Source organism: Pseudopipra pipra, chromosome 30 (assembly GCF_036250125.1).
Source record: "Pseudopipra pipra isolate bDixPip1 chromosome 30, bDixPip1.hap1, whole genome shotgun sequence".
NCBI lineage: Eukaryota > Metazoa > Chordata > Aves > Passeriformes > Pipridae > Pseudopipra > Pseudopipra pipra.
Window position 1 is genome coordinate 1,835,367 of NC_087578.1, and position 15,086 is coordinate 1,850,452.

The following is a 15,086-nucleotide window of genomic DNA, read 5'->3' on the forward strand; positions in this document are numbered from 1 at the left end:
CCTTCGGGGAGGAGGAAGGAGAAGGGAGGGGAGGGAAAGGAACTAAAAAGATACTGAAAAAGGGGGGGGGAAAAAGACAAAAGCATTCAGACTTGATCTATTTTCTACCGTGTGAGCTGCAACCAAGTCCTGTTCTTCGTATTGTGGCTTTGAATCAATTATGTTTATTAAAATGCTATTGCTTCTACGGGCTGTTGTCCTTCCTCTGCCTGGTCTGGGAGGACGGGAAGGGGAACAAGCTTGGATTCAGCCCCGGAGCCGGGTGTGTGAGCACCCCAGTGCCCCCACCCAGGGGGGCTGAGGGGACCCCCGAGTCCCACCCCACAGGGCTGAGGCTCCCAAGGCAGCGGATGCCGCTGAGGGTCTTCAGGAGGTGAAAAAATCTGGTCCTGGGGGCACGTTGGGGGTCCTGCCATCCGGTCCCGGCCCCGGCCGAGCCCCTCAGAGCTGCAGCCAGGCGCGGACGTGCCCCTCGGCCAGGGCGATGCCCAACATGATGCCGCTGCCCAGCAGGAACCCCGCGTTCTGCAGGAGGAAGCGGCTCCAGGTGCCCTCGCCGGGGCTCTCGGCGGCTCCTCGCAGCGCCTCGGGGAGCTGGGGCAGAGCGGGGGCTCAGCGGGAGGCTCCCACCCCCCGGACACCCACGGGCACCCCCGGTCACCCCCGGACAGCCCCGGACAGCCCTGGACAGCCCGGACACCCCCGGACAGCCCCGGACAGCCCGGACACCCCCGGACACCCCCGGGCACCTCCGGACAGCCCCGGACACCCCCGGACAGCCCCGGACACCCCGGACAGCCCCGGACAGCCCCGGACAGCCCGGACAGCCCCGGACAGCCCGGACAGCTCGGACAGCCCCGGACAGCCCCGGACAGCCCCGGACAGCCCGGACACCCCCGGACAGCCCCGGACAGCCCCGGACAGCCCTTACCATGTCGGCCAGGGCCACGTAGAGGAAGATGCCGGCGGTGGCGGTGAGGACCCAGGGGGTGAGGGGGGTCCCGCTGTGCCCCACGGCCACCCCCGCGACCGCGCCCAGGCAGGAGAGCAGGGCCGAGAGCAGGTTGAGGAGCAGGACGGAGCGCGGGGCGGTGCCCGCCCGCAGCAGCACCGCCAGGTCACCTGCGGGCACAGCGGGTGGGTGGGTGGGCGTGGGGGGAGCTGAGGGGCTGCCAGGGGCAGGGGGAGCAGCATTTACCCAGCTCGTGGGGCAGTTCGTGGCAGAGCACGGCCAGCGCCGTGCTGAGCCCGCTGGAGAGGCTGTGGGAGAAGGCGGCACCTGCGGGAAGAGGGTCCTTCACCACGGACCTGCGGGGCCCCCGTGCCCTGTGCCCCCCCTGCCCCTGTGCCCGCCTGTCCTCTTGTCCCTGCTGCGCTCTGCACCCCCTGCCCCTGTCCCTGGGCACCCCTCCGTGTCACATCCCGGTCCGTGCCCGTGTCCAGCTCTCCCCCTCACCGATGGCCAGCCCGTCCGTCAGGTTGTGGATCCCGTCCCCCAGCACCACCATCCACACGATGTCGGTGGCCCCGGGGTTGAGGGGCAGCGCGGGCCCGTGGGAGTGTCCGTGGGGGGGCCCGTGGGGGGATTCACGGGGGGGTCCGTGGGGCCTCAGCTCCAGCTCCGGGTCCGTGTCCGGTGCCCTGAGGTGTCTCAGCTCGGCCCCTGCGGCGGGACGGACACGCGGTGGGTGCCGGGGCCGGGGGCTGTGGGCACTGTGGGGCACGGGGGGGGGTTGTACCTCCTCGTGACGGTGCCAGGACCCCCGTGGCCACACCGGGGGTCTCTCCATGGGGGTGCCCCTGTGAAGGAACCGAGGTGTTGGGTACAAAGCCGGACCTGGTGGCAACCCCGTCGCCTGCCCCGTGCCCGCGGCTCTCACCGTGGCCTCCCGCCTGCGCCGCAGCATCCCCAGGAGCAGCTCCAGCAGGAAGAGCAGGTAGATGCCCCCCAGCACCGCCAGCCCCTGCAGCACCGCCGGCCCCGGCCCCGACGACGTGTCCTGGTGCCCCCCCTGGGCCTGGACATGGGGGACCCAGCGGGTCAGTGACCCCGACACCCCGGTGTCCCCCGGGGTGCCACCTCCCCTCCACGGGGGTGGGGGTACCTACGTGGGGCCAGAGGTGGAGCAGGGCGTCCCCACAGAGTGTCCCCACGGCCAGGGCCACCAGGAAGGCCAGGAGGGAGCGGAAGAAGCTGCGGCTCAGCAGCGGGACCAGGAGGACGGCCAGGGCGGACGGGAGGCTGACGGAGGCCACGGCCAGGAGAGCCCAGCCCAGTGCTGTGGGGAGGGTCAGGGGGCACGGCCGGAGCAGGGGGGCACGGGGAGGGGGGGTGGGGGGTCCTTGGGGATGCAGGGGTGGGGGTCTTTGGGGATGCGGGATGGGGACCTCAGGAATGGGGACCCCAGGACCAGGAGTGTGGGGTGATGGGAATCTGGGGCTGGGGATTGTGAAGGGGGAGCACTTGGGGTTGGAGGGACGGTCATTGTAGGGATGGGGTTGGAGGGATCCAGGGATGGGACTGAAGTGCCAGGGGACCTGGGAAGCCAATGATGGAGGAGCCAGGGATGGGAATGCACGGAGAGGGTCCACAGGGTCCATCTGATGGGAGACCAGGGGCTCAGGGTGCAGGGACAGGGGGACCAGATGCTCGAGGAACCAGAGATGGGGCTACAGAGATGGGGGCACGGAGATCAGACACTGGGGCACGTGGGGATGCAGCAATGGGGTGACAGGCTGTGGGGGACCCGGGGACAGACAACCTGGGGCCGGGGGCCTGGGAGGGGTTACCCCGGGCTGGGGTTACCTGGCCACAGGCCCCCCCCCGGGGGAGGCAGCGTCACCTCATCGCTGTGCTGGATGCAGACGCGGCTGTCGATCTGGTAGAGCAGGGCCGGGCACAGGAGGGTGAACTGCTCCGGCGTCAGCTGCGCCGCCGAGTCCAGCCCGAAGTTCACCAGCAGCTGGGTCACGTTGAGGCACTGCAGGGCCGGGGGGCTGCCGTGAGCGCTGCTGGGGGGTCCCGGGGGGACAAGGAGCAGCCGGGGGTCCCCCAGGCTCCCGGGATGTGGCAGCAGAGAGGGACGGTGAGACCCCCCCGCCCCACTCACGTCGTCGTGCGGGTGGTCGGCGCTGGAGTGCTCCAAGCCCAGGACCCTCCCCAGCAGGCTGAGGGTGGGCTGGTACTGCCGGGGGGGGCCCCCAGCACCGGGGGGCTCGGTGGGCACCGGCTTCGCCCAGCTCTGTGTCTGGGAGGGCGGGGGGCTGCGGGAGACCGGGGCGATGAGCCCCCCCATCACGCTGGGTGTGGGGCAGCCCTCCCGGGGGCCGGGGGGAACCCGGTACCTGTGGGGCCGGTCGGTGGCTGGGGCACCGGGAGCTCCGTCCCCGCCGTGCTCCCAGACCGGGTGCCGGTGCCGGTGCTTCTCCTCCTGCACCTCGAGCAGGTCCAGGTGACTGACGTGGCCGTGGCCCAGCTCCTCGTGCTGGATCTGGACCACCTGGACGCGGCCCAGCCCGAGGCTGCCCAGCAGCCGCGCCAGCCCCTCGAAGGGCAGGGTCCCGTTGGCCCCGTACTGCCCGAAGAGCTGCTGCAGGTAATACCCGTGCTCCTGCTCCTCGGGCAGCGGCCCCGGGGGCTCCGGCGTCCCCCCGACCCCCAGAGCCAGGAGGAGCCCCAGGAGGAGCCCGGGGGGGCCCATGGGGCCGGATCCCGGGGGCGGCGGAGCTGGGGAGGAGGGGGACACGGGGGTGAGGGTGGGGGGAGCTGTGGTGGGCGCAGACCCCCTGCCCGGGGGCGCCTCCCGGGACGTGGGGTCCCCCCAGGTGGCCCCCGGCTGCGCTTTCCTGCCACCCGTCCGTCCGTCCGTCCGCAGGGAAAGCGCCAGGCGGCACCAGGGTCACCTCCCGGGACACGTGGCCCACACCAGGGCTCAGGGACACCCCGGGCAGCGGGGCCGGGACGAGGGGTGCTGCCCCTGTGCCCCCCGAGGGTTCCCCAGGTGGGAGAGGGGGGTGGTGGGGACAATGCCGTGGGGGGACATGGTGACCCTCGTCCTCGAGGGGAGGTTTTGCAACGGGGGCAGGTTTTGTGAGGGAGTTAATGTTTCACCAGGCGGGAGATAAAGCCCTCGGCACCCCCCGGCTCCCTCCTCACACCCCCACCCCACCACCCACCACCCACAGCCCCCCACCGGCTCCCCCTCCCCAGCAGGGACGCGGGACAGCCGCACGTGGAGATGGGATGGTGGGATGGCCGCCGTGCTCTCCCACGTGGGGCCAGGCCCTGATGGAAAATCCTGGGAGCCAGCGCCCCACCGACCCCCCCCGGCCCCGCGGGTGCCCCCTCCCCCTCCCCGGAGCCCCCCCCCGCCCACCCACGTGGGTCTCATTGTCCCCATCACCACCCCACTCGTGGGACCCCCCCCAGGCGCGGCGCTGGCATCGCCCGTGCCCCCCCGGGACCCTCCCCTGCCCACCCGAGCCCACCTGACCGGTGGTGGGGCCGGGGGGACGCGGCCCTGCCCGTCCCCGTCCCCGTCCCGCGTCTGCTGCGCCCGACCCGGGGGGGCCAAGGGTCACCCCGAGCTGCTCCCGGCCGGCCCCGGTGCCGGGAGGGGCCGCGGGGAGGGCCTTGAGGGCGGGGGGGGTCCGGGTCCCCCCCGTGCCGGGCAGGAGCAGGAGAGGCGTGGGCAGAGCTCGACCTTTATTAACTCGCACCCCGAGGGTCCCGGGCGCTGGGGGGGGGGGGCACGGGGCGGGGGGGGGCGCGGAGCCCCCGGCACCGCTCAGCCCCGTCCCGCCCGGGACCCCCGAGCACGGGGGGCTCCGGGCCACCCCCGCCGCCCCCGGGGGCACGCGAGTGGGGGGCAGCGGGGCCCGGGCACCCCCTCCTCGCCCCGGGGGCTGCGCGGGGCTGGGGGGCCGGGCCCCCCCCGCCGTTCCCGACCGTGCCGGGGCTGGAGGGAGGAGGGTCCGGGGGAGGGTCCCCGTTATCTCTTGCTGCTCCTCCGCGTCTCTTTGCCGTTGCTGACGGGGCCGGAGGCGGGGCCGGGGTGCCCGGGCTGGCTGCGGGTGATGCGGCCGCTCGGGGGGTGCGCGGGGGCGCTGGGGGGGTGCGCGGGGCCCCCCGGGCTCAGCCCGTTCCCGTTCTGGCTGTCGGGGGCTGTGAGAGAACCGGGAGGGAAAGGTGGAGCCGCCCCCACCACCCCCCCCGAGCCTGGGGGTCCCACGGGGGGAGATCCTGCAGCCCCAGGGTGGGGAGGGGGCTGCATGACCTACCTGGGGGGGCTGCGGGGGGGCCCTGGGTGGTCTGTGAAGCAGAAGCACTCGTGCTCTCGTTCTGGGCCTGGGGAGGAGGAGATGGAGACCCCCGTGTGCTGCAGAGCCAGGGGGCTGCCCTCGGGGGGCCAAGGGGGTCCTGGCAGTGCCAGCCCAGCCCCCTCCCCAGCCCGGGACCCCCCAGCTCACCCCTTTGCTCTGCGACTGCTGCGCCACGTACTCGGGGTTGGGCTCGCTGAAGTTGGGCACCTCGGAGTACACCATGCAGAACCTGCAGGCAGAGAGGGGCCGTGGGGTCCCCCTGCTCCCCCAAAGCCCCCCCGGCTCCGGTGGGACCCCCCACCCCGTCCTTACTCGCCGATCTTCTGCAGGTCCCCCCCGCGCCCCGTGTAGAGGGTCAGGCAGCCCTTGAAGACGGAGGCGTAGCTGAGGAGGAGGAGGAGGAAGGGGGGGTCAGGGCGGGGTCCCCGCAGGGTCGGGGGTCCCGGGCGCCCCCCCAGCCCCCCCAGTACCCCTTGGTGAGGCGGATGATGTCCCCGGGCTGGATGAGGTTCCCCACATCGTCCCACACCGAGATGTTGATGCTGCCGGTCTTGTCGGCCACTTTGCACGTTCGCACCTCGTGCCCGTCCTTGGTCTTCGTCACCCGGCCTGGGGGGACACGCGGGGTCACGGGGGGCAGGGGGGGCCAGGGGGGACCCCCCGCCCTCACACCCACCCGTCTCCAGCACGATGAAGATGAGGTTGAGGTTCTTCAGCCCCGGTTTCACGTCCTTCACCAGCGTCTCGGTGCTCATGGTGCCGGCGGGACCCTGCGGAGGAACGGGGGTACCGGGGATGGGGGGACACCGGGGATGGGGGGACACCGGGGATGGGGGGTACGGGGGGACACCGGCTGTGCCACCCCCGGGGGGCAGGACATCACTGCTGGGACGGGGAGCACAGGTATGGGACCACCCGGGGATGGGACCAGGACACCGGGGATGGGACACCGGGGATGGGACACTGGAGATGAGACTCCCGGCCTTGGGACCACCGGGGACAGCAGGGACAGGACAACGGGGACGCGACACGGGGGGGGGGGGGCATCGCTGCTGGGGACTGGGACCGCGGGGACGGGACCACCAGGCTGCGGGGACACCGGGGACGGGACCACCGGGCTGCGGGGACACCGGGGACGGGACCGCGGGGACGGGACACCGGGGACGGCATCACCGCTGGGAACGGGACCACCGGGCTGAGTGCGGGGACGCGGGGAACGGGACCGCTGGAACGGGGCCGCCGGGACACTGGAGACAGGACCGCGGGGACGGGACTACCCACGAGCGAGACTCCGGGGCCACCGGGACCGGGATCGGGATCGGGAGCACCGCCCTCTCTCCCGCCCCGCCGCCAGGGGGCGCTCGCAGCCCCCGCCGCGCGCTCACCGGGCACGCTCCCGGCAGCCCCCGGACACTGCCCCGCGCAGCCAATCAGCGTAGGGCAAGGCGGGTGACGTACCGCTGCTCCAACCAATAGCGATGCACTGAGGGCGGGGCTTAGCGCGGCTCACCCCGCGGAGCCCCGCCCCGACCAGTGAGTTTCTGCTCGCGCGAGGCCAGAGCGGCGCTTCCGGCGCGGCAACTTCCGGCGCGGCGGGGCCGGGCGGGGGGGACCCGGTGGAAGCCGCGGCCGCCCCTGAGCCCGGAGCGGCCCCGGAACGGCCACCGAGTGGCCCCGGAACGGCCCCCGAGAGGCCTGGGCCCGGCGGCCGCGGTACGTGGGGCGGCGGGAGGGGGGCCCCGTGGGGAGAGCCGGGCCCGTGGGCGGCGTTCGGGGCTCCCGGGGCGGGGAGGGCACGATGCAACCCCGGTAGCACCGGGGGGAGCGGGCGGTGGTCCGGGAGGGGCCGCCGGGGCTCGGGGCTGGGGGAGGCCGGACCTGGTCGGGAGTTCGTGTGGTGGGGAGTGACCCCCCCCCACCCCCGGCCGGTCCCGGTGCCGCTGGAGCCCCGTCCCGGTGGGAGGAGGAGAATCCCCGGCCGTGCTCTCGGTGCCGCACCCGGACACCGGGAGCGAAACGACGATCCCCCCCCGGAGCGATCCCTCCCGGGGCTGCGCCGGTCCCGGTCCCGGGGGGGATCAGCGGCGTGAACCGGCCCCGGACCCACCGGGGCGACTGCGGGGGAGAACACGGGCCGGGCTGGGAGAACACGGGCCGGACTGGGAGAACACGGCCCGGGCTGGGAGAACACGGCCCGGGCTGGGAGAACACGGCCCGGGCTGGGAGAACACGGCCCGGGCTGGGAGAACATGGCCCGGGCTGGGAGAACACGGCCCGGGCTGGGAGAACACGGACCGGGCTGGGAGAACACGGGCCGGGCTGGGAGAACACGGGCCGGACTGGGAGAACACGGACCCGGCTGGAGGTGGCTCCCGTGAGGAATCGTCTGCAGCGAGGACAGCGAGGGCCGGGGGGTCCCGGGCCCCCGGGGGGGCTCTGAGTTGAGGGGGGAGCCCCCACCGCGGCAGCCGCGGAGGGAGAGAGGAATGTGGGGGACAACCCCAAGGAATGTGGGAACAATCCCAAGGAATGTGGGTGGACAATCCAAAGGAACTTGGGGAACAATCCCTAGGAATTTGGGGGGGGTGGGGAGCACACCTGACCCTGGTCCCTGGGCACAAAAGCCCAGCAGTGTTTGGGAAGCAGAGGGGAGGCAGGAATTAAGCAGCACCCGAGCTCAGCCTTGTTTTCAGGAAGGGCACTTTTTACCGTGATTTTAAGTGATAAACGTGAAAATGCCCCAAAATTCAGCAGCACCAGGGAAATTCTGGTGCCTCAGTAATAATGGTGTCGAAGGTTCTGGTGCCCAAACCCCCATGGCAGCACCACCCAGGCTGTTCCTGAGCTGGTTTTTCCCCTCGTTGCCATGACCAGGAGCTCAAACCAAAATAGTTTTTCCCGTTCTGTCGATTTTTCGCAGCGAGAGAGAAAAAAAAAACTTGGATTTGTGTCAGGAGATGTGTTTTTTTTTTAAGTGGCATTTGGGGAAACCGGTATTTTTAGCGGGATTTTGTCACTGCAGAGCTGAGGCTTTGCCCAATGGGCTGGTGTTTGTGTCCCTGCCCTGTGGATCCAGCTGGGAATGGGGCTGGAATTCCCAAAGCCGAGGGCCACGGGGAGAGGGGGATGTGGATCCGTGTCATTGTCATGTTCAGGGGGGGCACGAGGGCTCTCCAGGCTGGTTTGGGGCTCTGAAGGGACCCTCGTTCTTCCCACTGAAATCAGAAATCCCCGGAGGTGAGGAGTGGGTTGGGATTCAGTGGGAATTCTCTGCCTGGGGCCTTTGTCCACAGTGGGATCGGCGCCTTCCAGGCAATCCACGGCTCCTCCCCGGGTTCTCCGTCGTTTTTGGAGAGTCTCAAAGGCTCTTCAGAAAATTCCAGCTCCTCTCCCACGTGGCTGGAGGGGGGTGATGGGCACAGCCTCCACCTCCTCCACCATCCTCATCCTCCCTCCCTCCTCTGTTCCCTGGGCTCAGCTCTGTCCTGTCTGACTCCGGGCCCCCCGAGGAACGTTCTGGGCTGCGGAAGAGTGAGGGGAAAGATGGGCCTTTGGGAGAGTGTCCCTGCACAGAGTGAAGCCAGCCCAGCCCTGCGCCGCTCCGGGAGGAATTCTGCCACGGGAGGTAAGGCAGGGCCTCTCACAGCCTCCCTTCTCCAGGGGAATGGCTTTGTTCCTTCCCCCACAGCTTTATTCCTTCCCCCACAGCTTTGTTCCTTCCCCCACAGCTTCCTGCAGGAGTTCAGTCCTCCCTCCACGCACGTGGAGCCTTGGGATGGTGGCTGCTCCCGGGTCTGGGGGGTTTCTTGCTCCAAAAAGCTTTGGTTTAAATCAATATCCACGGGGAAATAGCGAGATCTTCCTTAAATTCCAGAGGTTTGGCAGAAATCCTGCCAAACTGGCTCAGGAACTGCCCCTGCCTGGTTTCTGTATCTTGTATTTCACGTAGAAGGAGCTGGGCAGACCTGGGAATTCCCAGAGGATCCCTGGGACTGGCAGGGAAAGGGTTTTGTTAATGAACCCCCGGGTGGATCCAGAGTTCTGGAGCTGTATCCTGAGAGCTGGAGGGATGCAAAGCCACCTGCTGGTGTTTGCACAGCTGGAACTGCTGCCCTGCCTGGTGAGGGCTCCCCGTGTCCTCACACCCCTCCTGTCCCTGCCAGCTCCTGTTTGGGTTTGGGGTGGGGACTCCTTTATGGGGCTGCAGGGGTTGGACACCGCCTTTGATGTCGTGAGAACGGGGCAGGAGGAGCAGAGGGCCCGGTAACTGCCGGGGCAGAGCTCAAGGCCGGCCCTGGCAGAGAGCTGAGGGGTTGGAGAAGGGAATTACCTGGCGCTGCCACCCTTGGCAGGACGTGCCCTCCTCCCAGCCAGTGCCATTGTGTGAGGCTGGCGAGGGTCTGGCTGCACCAGGAACGGTCCCTGGCACGTGTCCCACCTCAGCAAACCAAATAAACTGTGCAAAACAACCCCCAGATCAAACCCCAACAGCCACCAAGTGGAAAATTGCCTCAGGATTGGGAATTTCGAGTGGAAGCAGCAGCGTTGGGGCAGCTCTGGGCACACAGAGGGGGCTGAGACCCTTTTCCCCCCCTCATAGGGCACTTGGTGAGAGCTCCAGGTGTGCCTGGGGCAGGAGAGAGCAGGAATTTGGGAGGCAGAGGGCTGGGATGTGCCCTGTGCAGCTGCCCTGAGCCCTCTGTCCCTCTGCAGGGTTCTGGCAGCGGTGACGAGCGATGGGGTATGATGTAGCTCGTTTCCAGGGGGACGTTGATGAGGACCTTATATGCCCCATCTGCAGCGGGGTCCTGGAGGAGCCAGTTCAGGTAGGTCCCACCTCAGCACTGGTTTTGGCTGCTGGAAGGCTCTGGTGGCAGCCCCAGGCTCATGGATGTCTGGATCAGGGGATGGGCACCGTGCACACTGCGAGCTCCCTGGACTCTGAGCTTTCCTGTGAAGGGTTTGGGTAGCACAGGAGAGGAATTGGCACCAGGGGTAAAGCTCCCTGTTCCCAAAATCCGCTCCCCCTCCCCAGTCCTGAATACTCCTGAGTGTATTGGACACAAGAGCAGAGCCTGTCTGTGCAAACACAGCCAAGGGATGTTTTAATCTGGGAGAACAATGACATGTAGGAGCCCGAGGAGGGCCCGGCCGTGGCACTCCGTGCTCTGGGCTGGGGGGCGAGGCGGGCACCGGGCCTGGATTCGGCCTCGGAGATCCTTCCCAGCCCTCCAGTGACCCGTGTGCTGCCCCCCCGCAGGCTCCCCACTGCGAGCACGCCTTCTGCAACGCCTGCATCACGCAGTGGTTCTCGCAGCAGCAGACGTGCCCCGTGGACCGCAGCGTGGTGACCGTCGCCCACCTGCGCCCGGTGCCGCGGATCATGCGGAACATGCTGTCCAAGCTGCAGATCACCTGCGACAACGCCGTGTTCGGCTGCACGGCCGTCGTGCGCCTCGACAACCTCATGTCCCACCTCAACGACTGCGAGCACAACCCCAAGCGCCCCGTGACCTGCGAGCAGGGATGCGGGTGAGGAGGGGCCAGGGGGTTGGGAGGGAGCCCCGGGTTTGGGAAGGAGCCCCGGGTTTGGGAAGGAGCCCCGGGTTTGGGAAGGAGCCCCGGGTTTGGGAAGGAGCCCCGGGTTTGGGAAGGAGCCCCGGGTTTGGGAAGGAGCCCAGGGTTTGGGAAGGAGCCCCAGGTTCGGGAAGGAGCCCCGGGTTTGGGAAGGAGCCCCAGGTTTGGGAAGGAGCCCCGGGTTTGGGAAGGAGCCTGGGGTTCAGGAAGGAGCCTGGGGTTTGGGAAGGAACCCCAGGTTTGGGAAGGAGCCCCGGGTTTGGGAAGGAGCCCCGGGTTTGGGAAGGAGCCCCGGGTTTGGGAAGGAGCCCCAGGTTTGGGAAGGAGCCTGGGGTTCAGAGGCCGTGGTGCTGCAGAAGGGGCTGGGAGGAGCTGTTGACTCCCTCGAGGCCCCACAGAGACCTTGACAGACCAGGGAGATGGGCAGTCAGTCACCAGCCATACGAAGTTCAGGTGCTGGTTCTGCACCAGGGGCGGGGCAGCCCTGGATCTATGGGCAGACTGGGGAGTGAGGTGCTGGAAAGCAGCACCCCAGAAAGGGGCCTGGATTGGAGATGGTGAGATCTCCTTGGGTGAAGTCAGAACCTGGATCAGGCCCGTGGGCTGTCTGATTCTGATCCCTTTGGAGGAGGAAAATCCCCATGCCATGGCACTGTGGCAGTGGTGGTTTATTCCCATGACTCTCCCCAGACCGTTTGGCACGGCAGGGCCTTCCCACACTCCTCAGAGGTGTCTGAGCTGGTCCCTCACGCCTGGATTAGCTCTGGAAGCCGCTCACACGCCGATGCCAAGTGCTCTGTGTGTAGCTTCCCCTAACGTGGGGCCTCCCCGTTCTCTCCTAACGCTTGGCAGCTTGGAAATGCCCAAAGATGAGCTGCCAAACCACAACTGCATCAAGCACCTGCGGTCGGTGGTGCAGCAGCAGCAGACCCGCATCGCCGAGCTGGAGAAGACCTCGGCAGAGCACAAGCACCAGCTGGCTGAGCAGGTGGGTCCAGCTGTGCCAGGCTCGTGCCAGGGTCCCCCTGGTGCCCGTGGGGTGCTCGGACACCAAAATGCCAAAAAAAAAAAAGGGGCTGGGGCGTGGCCTGGGCTGAGCGTGGCTGGGGGGTCTGTGGGTGCTGGGGTGGCACCGGCCCGGGGGGTCTGTGCCACGGGGCCCCCACGGTGACCCCGTTCCCAAATCCCACTTTTCCCCGCCGTGGCAGAAGCGGGACATCCAGCTGCTCAAGGCCTACATGCGGGCGATCCGCAGCGTCAACCCCAACCTGCAGAACCTGGAGGAGACCATCGAGTACAACGAGATCCTGGAGTGAGTCTGGGGCTGGGCAGAGGGGACTGGGAACCTGCCGGCGTGGCTGAGGGACTGGGCAGGGGGTGAAGTGCCTTCTGAGGAGAAGGAAATGGTTCACAAGAGGGAAGAGGGGAGTTTGTGCTGGGGGTGGCACATGAGCTGCTCACACAATGGGTCTGGAGTGTTATTGTTCCACCTGCATCCTGCCCACGAACAGGAAGCTGCCAAATTCCTTCCTCCCTGGGAGAAAGGCTGCTGGAGGAAGCAGCTCCTTGCTCCTCCTCTCTCCCCTCCCCGAAGGGAGGGATTGTGGAGCTGATTGAAGCAGCCTGGGATGAAAACAGGAAGGGAAGGTGGAGAAGTTCAGTGTTCCCCATCCAGGCTCACTCCCAAGCACAGAGCACCCAAAACAGAGCCATTCCCCAGCTCTGGGGGAAAATTGTGATTGTAGCCAGATGGGGGTGGGCCTCTTCTCCCAGGTAACAAGTGACAGGACAAGAGGAGGTGGCCTCAAGCTGCCCCAGGGCAGGTTCAGGTTGGAAATCAGGAATGATTTCCTCTTGGAAGGCGTTGTCAAACTAAAACACAGGAAGTTCCACCTCCACATGAGGAAGAACTTCGTTCCATGGAGGGTGGCAGAGCACTGGAACAGCTGCCCAGGGAGGGTGTGGACTCTCCCTCTCTGGAGACATTCCAAACCCTCTTGTGTCACCTTCTCAAGGTGACTCTGCCTTGGCAAGAGAGTTGGACTGGGTGATCTGCAGAGGTCCCTTCCGACCCCAACCAGTCTGGGGTTCTGTGACCCCCCCACTGCTGAGCTGTGTCTGGCTCTGGCTCAGGGGTTTGGGGCCACAGTTCCTTCCAAAGAGCCAGAGCTGGGCTCCTGGGGTGAGGGGGTGATCAAGACACAGCAAAGGTCTGAGGACATCAGGAGGAATTTCTTCCTGGAAAGGGTGCCCAGGGAGGTTTGGAGTCCCCACCCCTGGAGGTGTCCAGGGAAGGCCTGGCCGTGGCACTCAGAGCTCTGGGCTGGGGGACAGGGTGGGCATCGGGCACGGGCTGGACTCGGTGACCTTGGAAGGCTTTTCCAACCTCAGGGATTCTGGGATTGTACCCCAACCCCCCCTCCCCGTGTCCCCAGGTGGGTGAACTCCCTGCAGCCGGCGCGGGTGACGCGGTGGGGCGGGATGATCTCCACGCCGGACGCGGTGCTCCAGGCCGTCATCAAGCGCTCGCTGGTGGAGAGCGGCTGCCCCGCGTCCATCATCAACGAGCTCATCGAGAACGCCCACGAGCGGAACTGGCCGCAGGGCCTGGCCACGCTGGAGACGCGCCAGATGAACCGGCGCTACTACGAGAACTATGTGGCCAAGCGCATCCCCGGGAAGCAGGCGGTGGTGGTGATGGCCTGCGAGAACCAGCACATGGGCGAGGACATGGTGCTCGAGCCGGGGCTCGTCATGATCTTTGCACACGGAGTGGAGGAGATCTGAGGGATCCCGAACGCCTCGAGGGGGAGGAGGGGGAAGGTGCAGAGGGGGGCAGGCCCAGGGAGGCCGCTCAGAACTGCGGGCGTTCCCTGCTCACCGACGTGGATTTTAGGGAACTGTCCCCTCCGACCTCCTGGTTCCTCAGTGACACGATTAAACCCCTCTGGTAAACCCTGCGCGGAGCTCGGCCGGGCTGCAGCCCCTCCACGTCCCCCTTTGCTTCCCCATTCCGTGTCTTTCTTGGACAGAAGGAGCGATGGCTCCACACGCACTGCCAGACCCCTCGGGGGGTCCCCCAAATCCCGGCTCACAATCCAGCCCAGCCCCCCAGGACCAGCCCTGCTGCCCGGCGGCTCTCACTCATTCCACAGCCACTTCCCCCCGGGATTTCTCACCCCCCCGGATTTCCCACCTCGCTCTCCGGTGTCTCTCCAAGCTTTGATCCGACCCCGCAGCAGCGGGAGCTGCTCCCCTCCTGCGGGTGGGGAGGGGGCTCGTCTTGGTGTCCCCAAACTGGGCCCTGCCAGTGTCACTGACCCCGGAGCCAAACAGCCGCAGCCGAGTCCCTGGAGTGGGGGTCCTCAGGCCTGGGGACCCCTCTGTGCCCCCCTTGCTCTGTGCATGCCCCACCCCTCTCCTCGGGAGCAGCCGTGTCCCCTCGGGCACCTCCCACCTCCCGTGGTCCTGCCCCGTGTTTGGCTCCGCTTTCTCCACTGTTGGTGTTACTTTTCCAGACACTTGTGATTGTGGTTCTGTATTTTTTTGTACCTTTTTTTTGGCCTTTTTTTCATTTTTATCCCCCCCTTTTATTTGAGTTTCAGAATACCATGGGCAGGCGCCTCTGGCCTGGTTCCTTGGGACTTGTTGGGAATTTAATTTATTTGCATTTGTTTTGTTGTTTTTTACCATCGTTTCTCCTCCGGTGTCGGTCCCAGCGGATCGGGCGGGAGGCAGGGATTGAAGTGATCAATAAACAGCGTTCTGGTTGCTTTATCGTTGTTTTGGGGGCCTCCACCTGCACTCTGAACCCCGGGGTGCTCAGTCCCAGGGGAAAACTGGGTGGGTTTGGGGGTGTCCTCCCCATCCTGGGGGGATCCAGGTATCCTGGGGGGTCCCCGAGATCAATAAATGTCACTGACGGGCTCCCACCGACCGGGGAGGGAACGGCCCCCACCGGGGGTGTGGCTGAGTGTCCGGGGGGGCTCCAGCCACGGGGGTGGCCCTGAAGCCCCCCAGGTGTGGTCCCCAAAAAGGATAAACCCGTCCCGCCGCTCTCAGCGGTAACAGACCCGGTGCCGGGGCTGGGAGGCTCCTCCTCACTCCCGCCGTTAAAAGAGCAGGGACGGGAGGGGGCGTTCCCGTGGCTTTCGCCGGGAAAACAGCCGGTACCGGAGCTCCCGCTG

At 67.4% G+C, this 15,086-nt stretch overlaps 3 protein-coding genes across 5 annotated transcripts; 1 reads left to right on the top strand and 2 right to left on the bottom strand.

Moving 5' to 3' along the window:
• Window positions 1-141: 141 nt before the first annotated feature.
• On the bottom strand, window positions 142-4,119 carry SLC39A5 (solute carrier family 39 member 5). Of its 2 annotated transcripts, XM_064638867.1 has the most exons (10): window positions 3,346-4,118; window positions 3,111-3,264; window positions 2,807-2,981; window positions 2,110-2,279; window positions 1,881-2,018; window positions 1,740-1,800; window positions 1,457-1,663; window positions 1,199-1,279; window positions 932-1,122; window positions 142-594 (listed from the first exon to the last, which is right to left on the bottom strand). In XM_064638867.1, the coding sequence occupies exons 1-10, from the start codon at window positions 3,699-3,701 to the stop codon at window positions 442-444; spliced, it is 1,686 nt and encodes a 561-aa protein (XP_064494937.1). In that variant the 5' UTR covers window positions 3,702-4,118; the 3' UTR covers window positions 142-441. The 2 variants fall into 2 exon arrangements, with proteins under 2 accessions (XP_064494937.1, XP_064494938.1); XM_064638868.1 differs by lacking the exon at window positions 1,881-2,018 and having other exon boundaries at window positions 3,346-4,119.
• Window positions 4,120-4,692: 573 nt separating this feature from the next.
• NABP2 (nucleic acid binding protein 2) lies at window positions 4,693-6,730 on the bottom strand. Its single transcript, XM_064638889.1, has 7 exons — window positions 6,604-6,730; window positions 5,999-6,092; window positions 5,793-5,931; window positions 5,635-5,706; window positions 5,470-5,551; window positions 5,281-5,347; window positions 4,693-5,164 (listed from the first exon to the last, which is right to left on the bottom strand). The coding sequence occupies exons 2-7, from the start codon at window positions 6,075-6,077 to the stop codon at window positions 4,992-4,994; spliced, it is 612 nt and encodes a 203-aa protein (XP_064494959.1). The 5' UTR covers window positions 6,078-6,092; window positions 6,604-6,730; the 3' UTR covers window positions 4,693-4,991.
• A 161-nt stretch (window positions 6,731-6,891) lies between these two features.
• On the top strand, window positions 6,892-14,676 carry RNF41 (ring finger protein 41). 2 transcript variants are annotated; one of them, XM_064638874.1, is made up of 7 exons: window positions 6,892-7,035; window positions 8,745-8,947; window positions 10,036-10,148; window positions 10,583-10,854; window positions 11,752-11,887; window positions 12,108-12,211; window positions 13,335-14,676. In XM_064638874.1, exons 3-7 carry the CDS (start codon window positions 10,059-10,061, stop codon window positions 13,684-13,686), a joined length of 954 nt encoding a protein of 317 aa, XP_064494944.1. In that variant the 5' UTR covers window positions 6,892-7,035; window positions 8,745-8,947; window positions 10,036-10,058; the 3' UTR covers window positions 13,687-14,676. The 2 variants fall into 2 exon arrangements, with proteins under 2 accessions (XP_064494944.1, XP_064494943.1); XM_064638873.1 differs by having other exon boundaries at window positions 8,801-8,947.
• The last annotated feature ends 410 nt before the right edge of the window (window positions 14,677-15,086 follow it).

Excerpts from the sequence above, each read along its gene's own strand:
- RNF41 (XM_064638874.1), top strand. The coding sequence starts at position 10,059 with ATGGGGTATGATGTAGCTCGTTTCCAGGGGGACGTTGATGAGGACCTT. Across the intron at positions 10,855-11,751 it reads ACCTGCGAGCAGGGATGCGG|CTTGGAAATGCCCAAAGATG; the intron begins GTGAGGAGGGGC and ends AACGCTTGGCAG. Across the intron at positions 11,888-12,107 it reads AGCACCAGCTGGCTGAGCAG|AAGCGGGACATCCAGCTGCT; the intron begins GTGGGTCCAGCT and ends CCGCCGTGGCAG.
- NABP2 (XM_064638889.1), bottom strand. The coding sequence starts at position 6,077 with ATGAGCACCGAGACGCTGGTGAAGGACGTGAAACCGGGGCTGAAGAAC. Across the intron at positions 5,932-5,998 it reads CTTCATCGTGCTGGAGACGG|GCCGGGTGACGAAGACCAAG; the intron begins GTGGGTGTGAGG and ends GTGTCCCCCCAG. Across the intron at positions 5,552-5,634 it reads GACCTGCAGAAGATCGGCGA|GTTCTGCATGGTGTACTCCG; the intron begins GTAAGGACGGGG and ends CTCTGCCTGCAG.
- SLC39A5 (XM_064638867.1), bottom strand. The coding sequence starts at position 3,701 with ATGGGCCCCCCCGGGCTCCTCCTGGGGCTCCTCCTGGCTCTGGGGGTC. Across the intron at positions 3,265-3,345 it reads GCCACCGACCGGCCCCACAG|CCCCCCGCCCTCCCAGACAC; the intron begins GTACCGGGTTCC and ends GGTCTCCCGCAG. Across the intron at positions 1,280-1,456 it reads GACGGACGGGCTGGCCATCG|GTGCCGCCTTCTCCCACAGC; the intron begins GTGAGGGGGAGA and ends CTCTTCCCGCAG.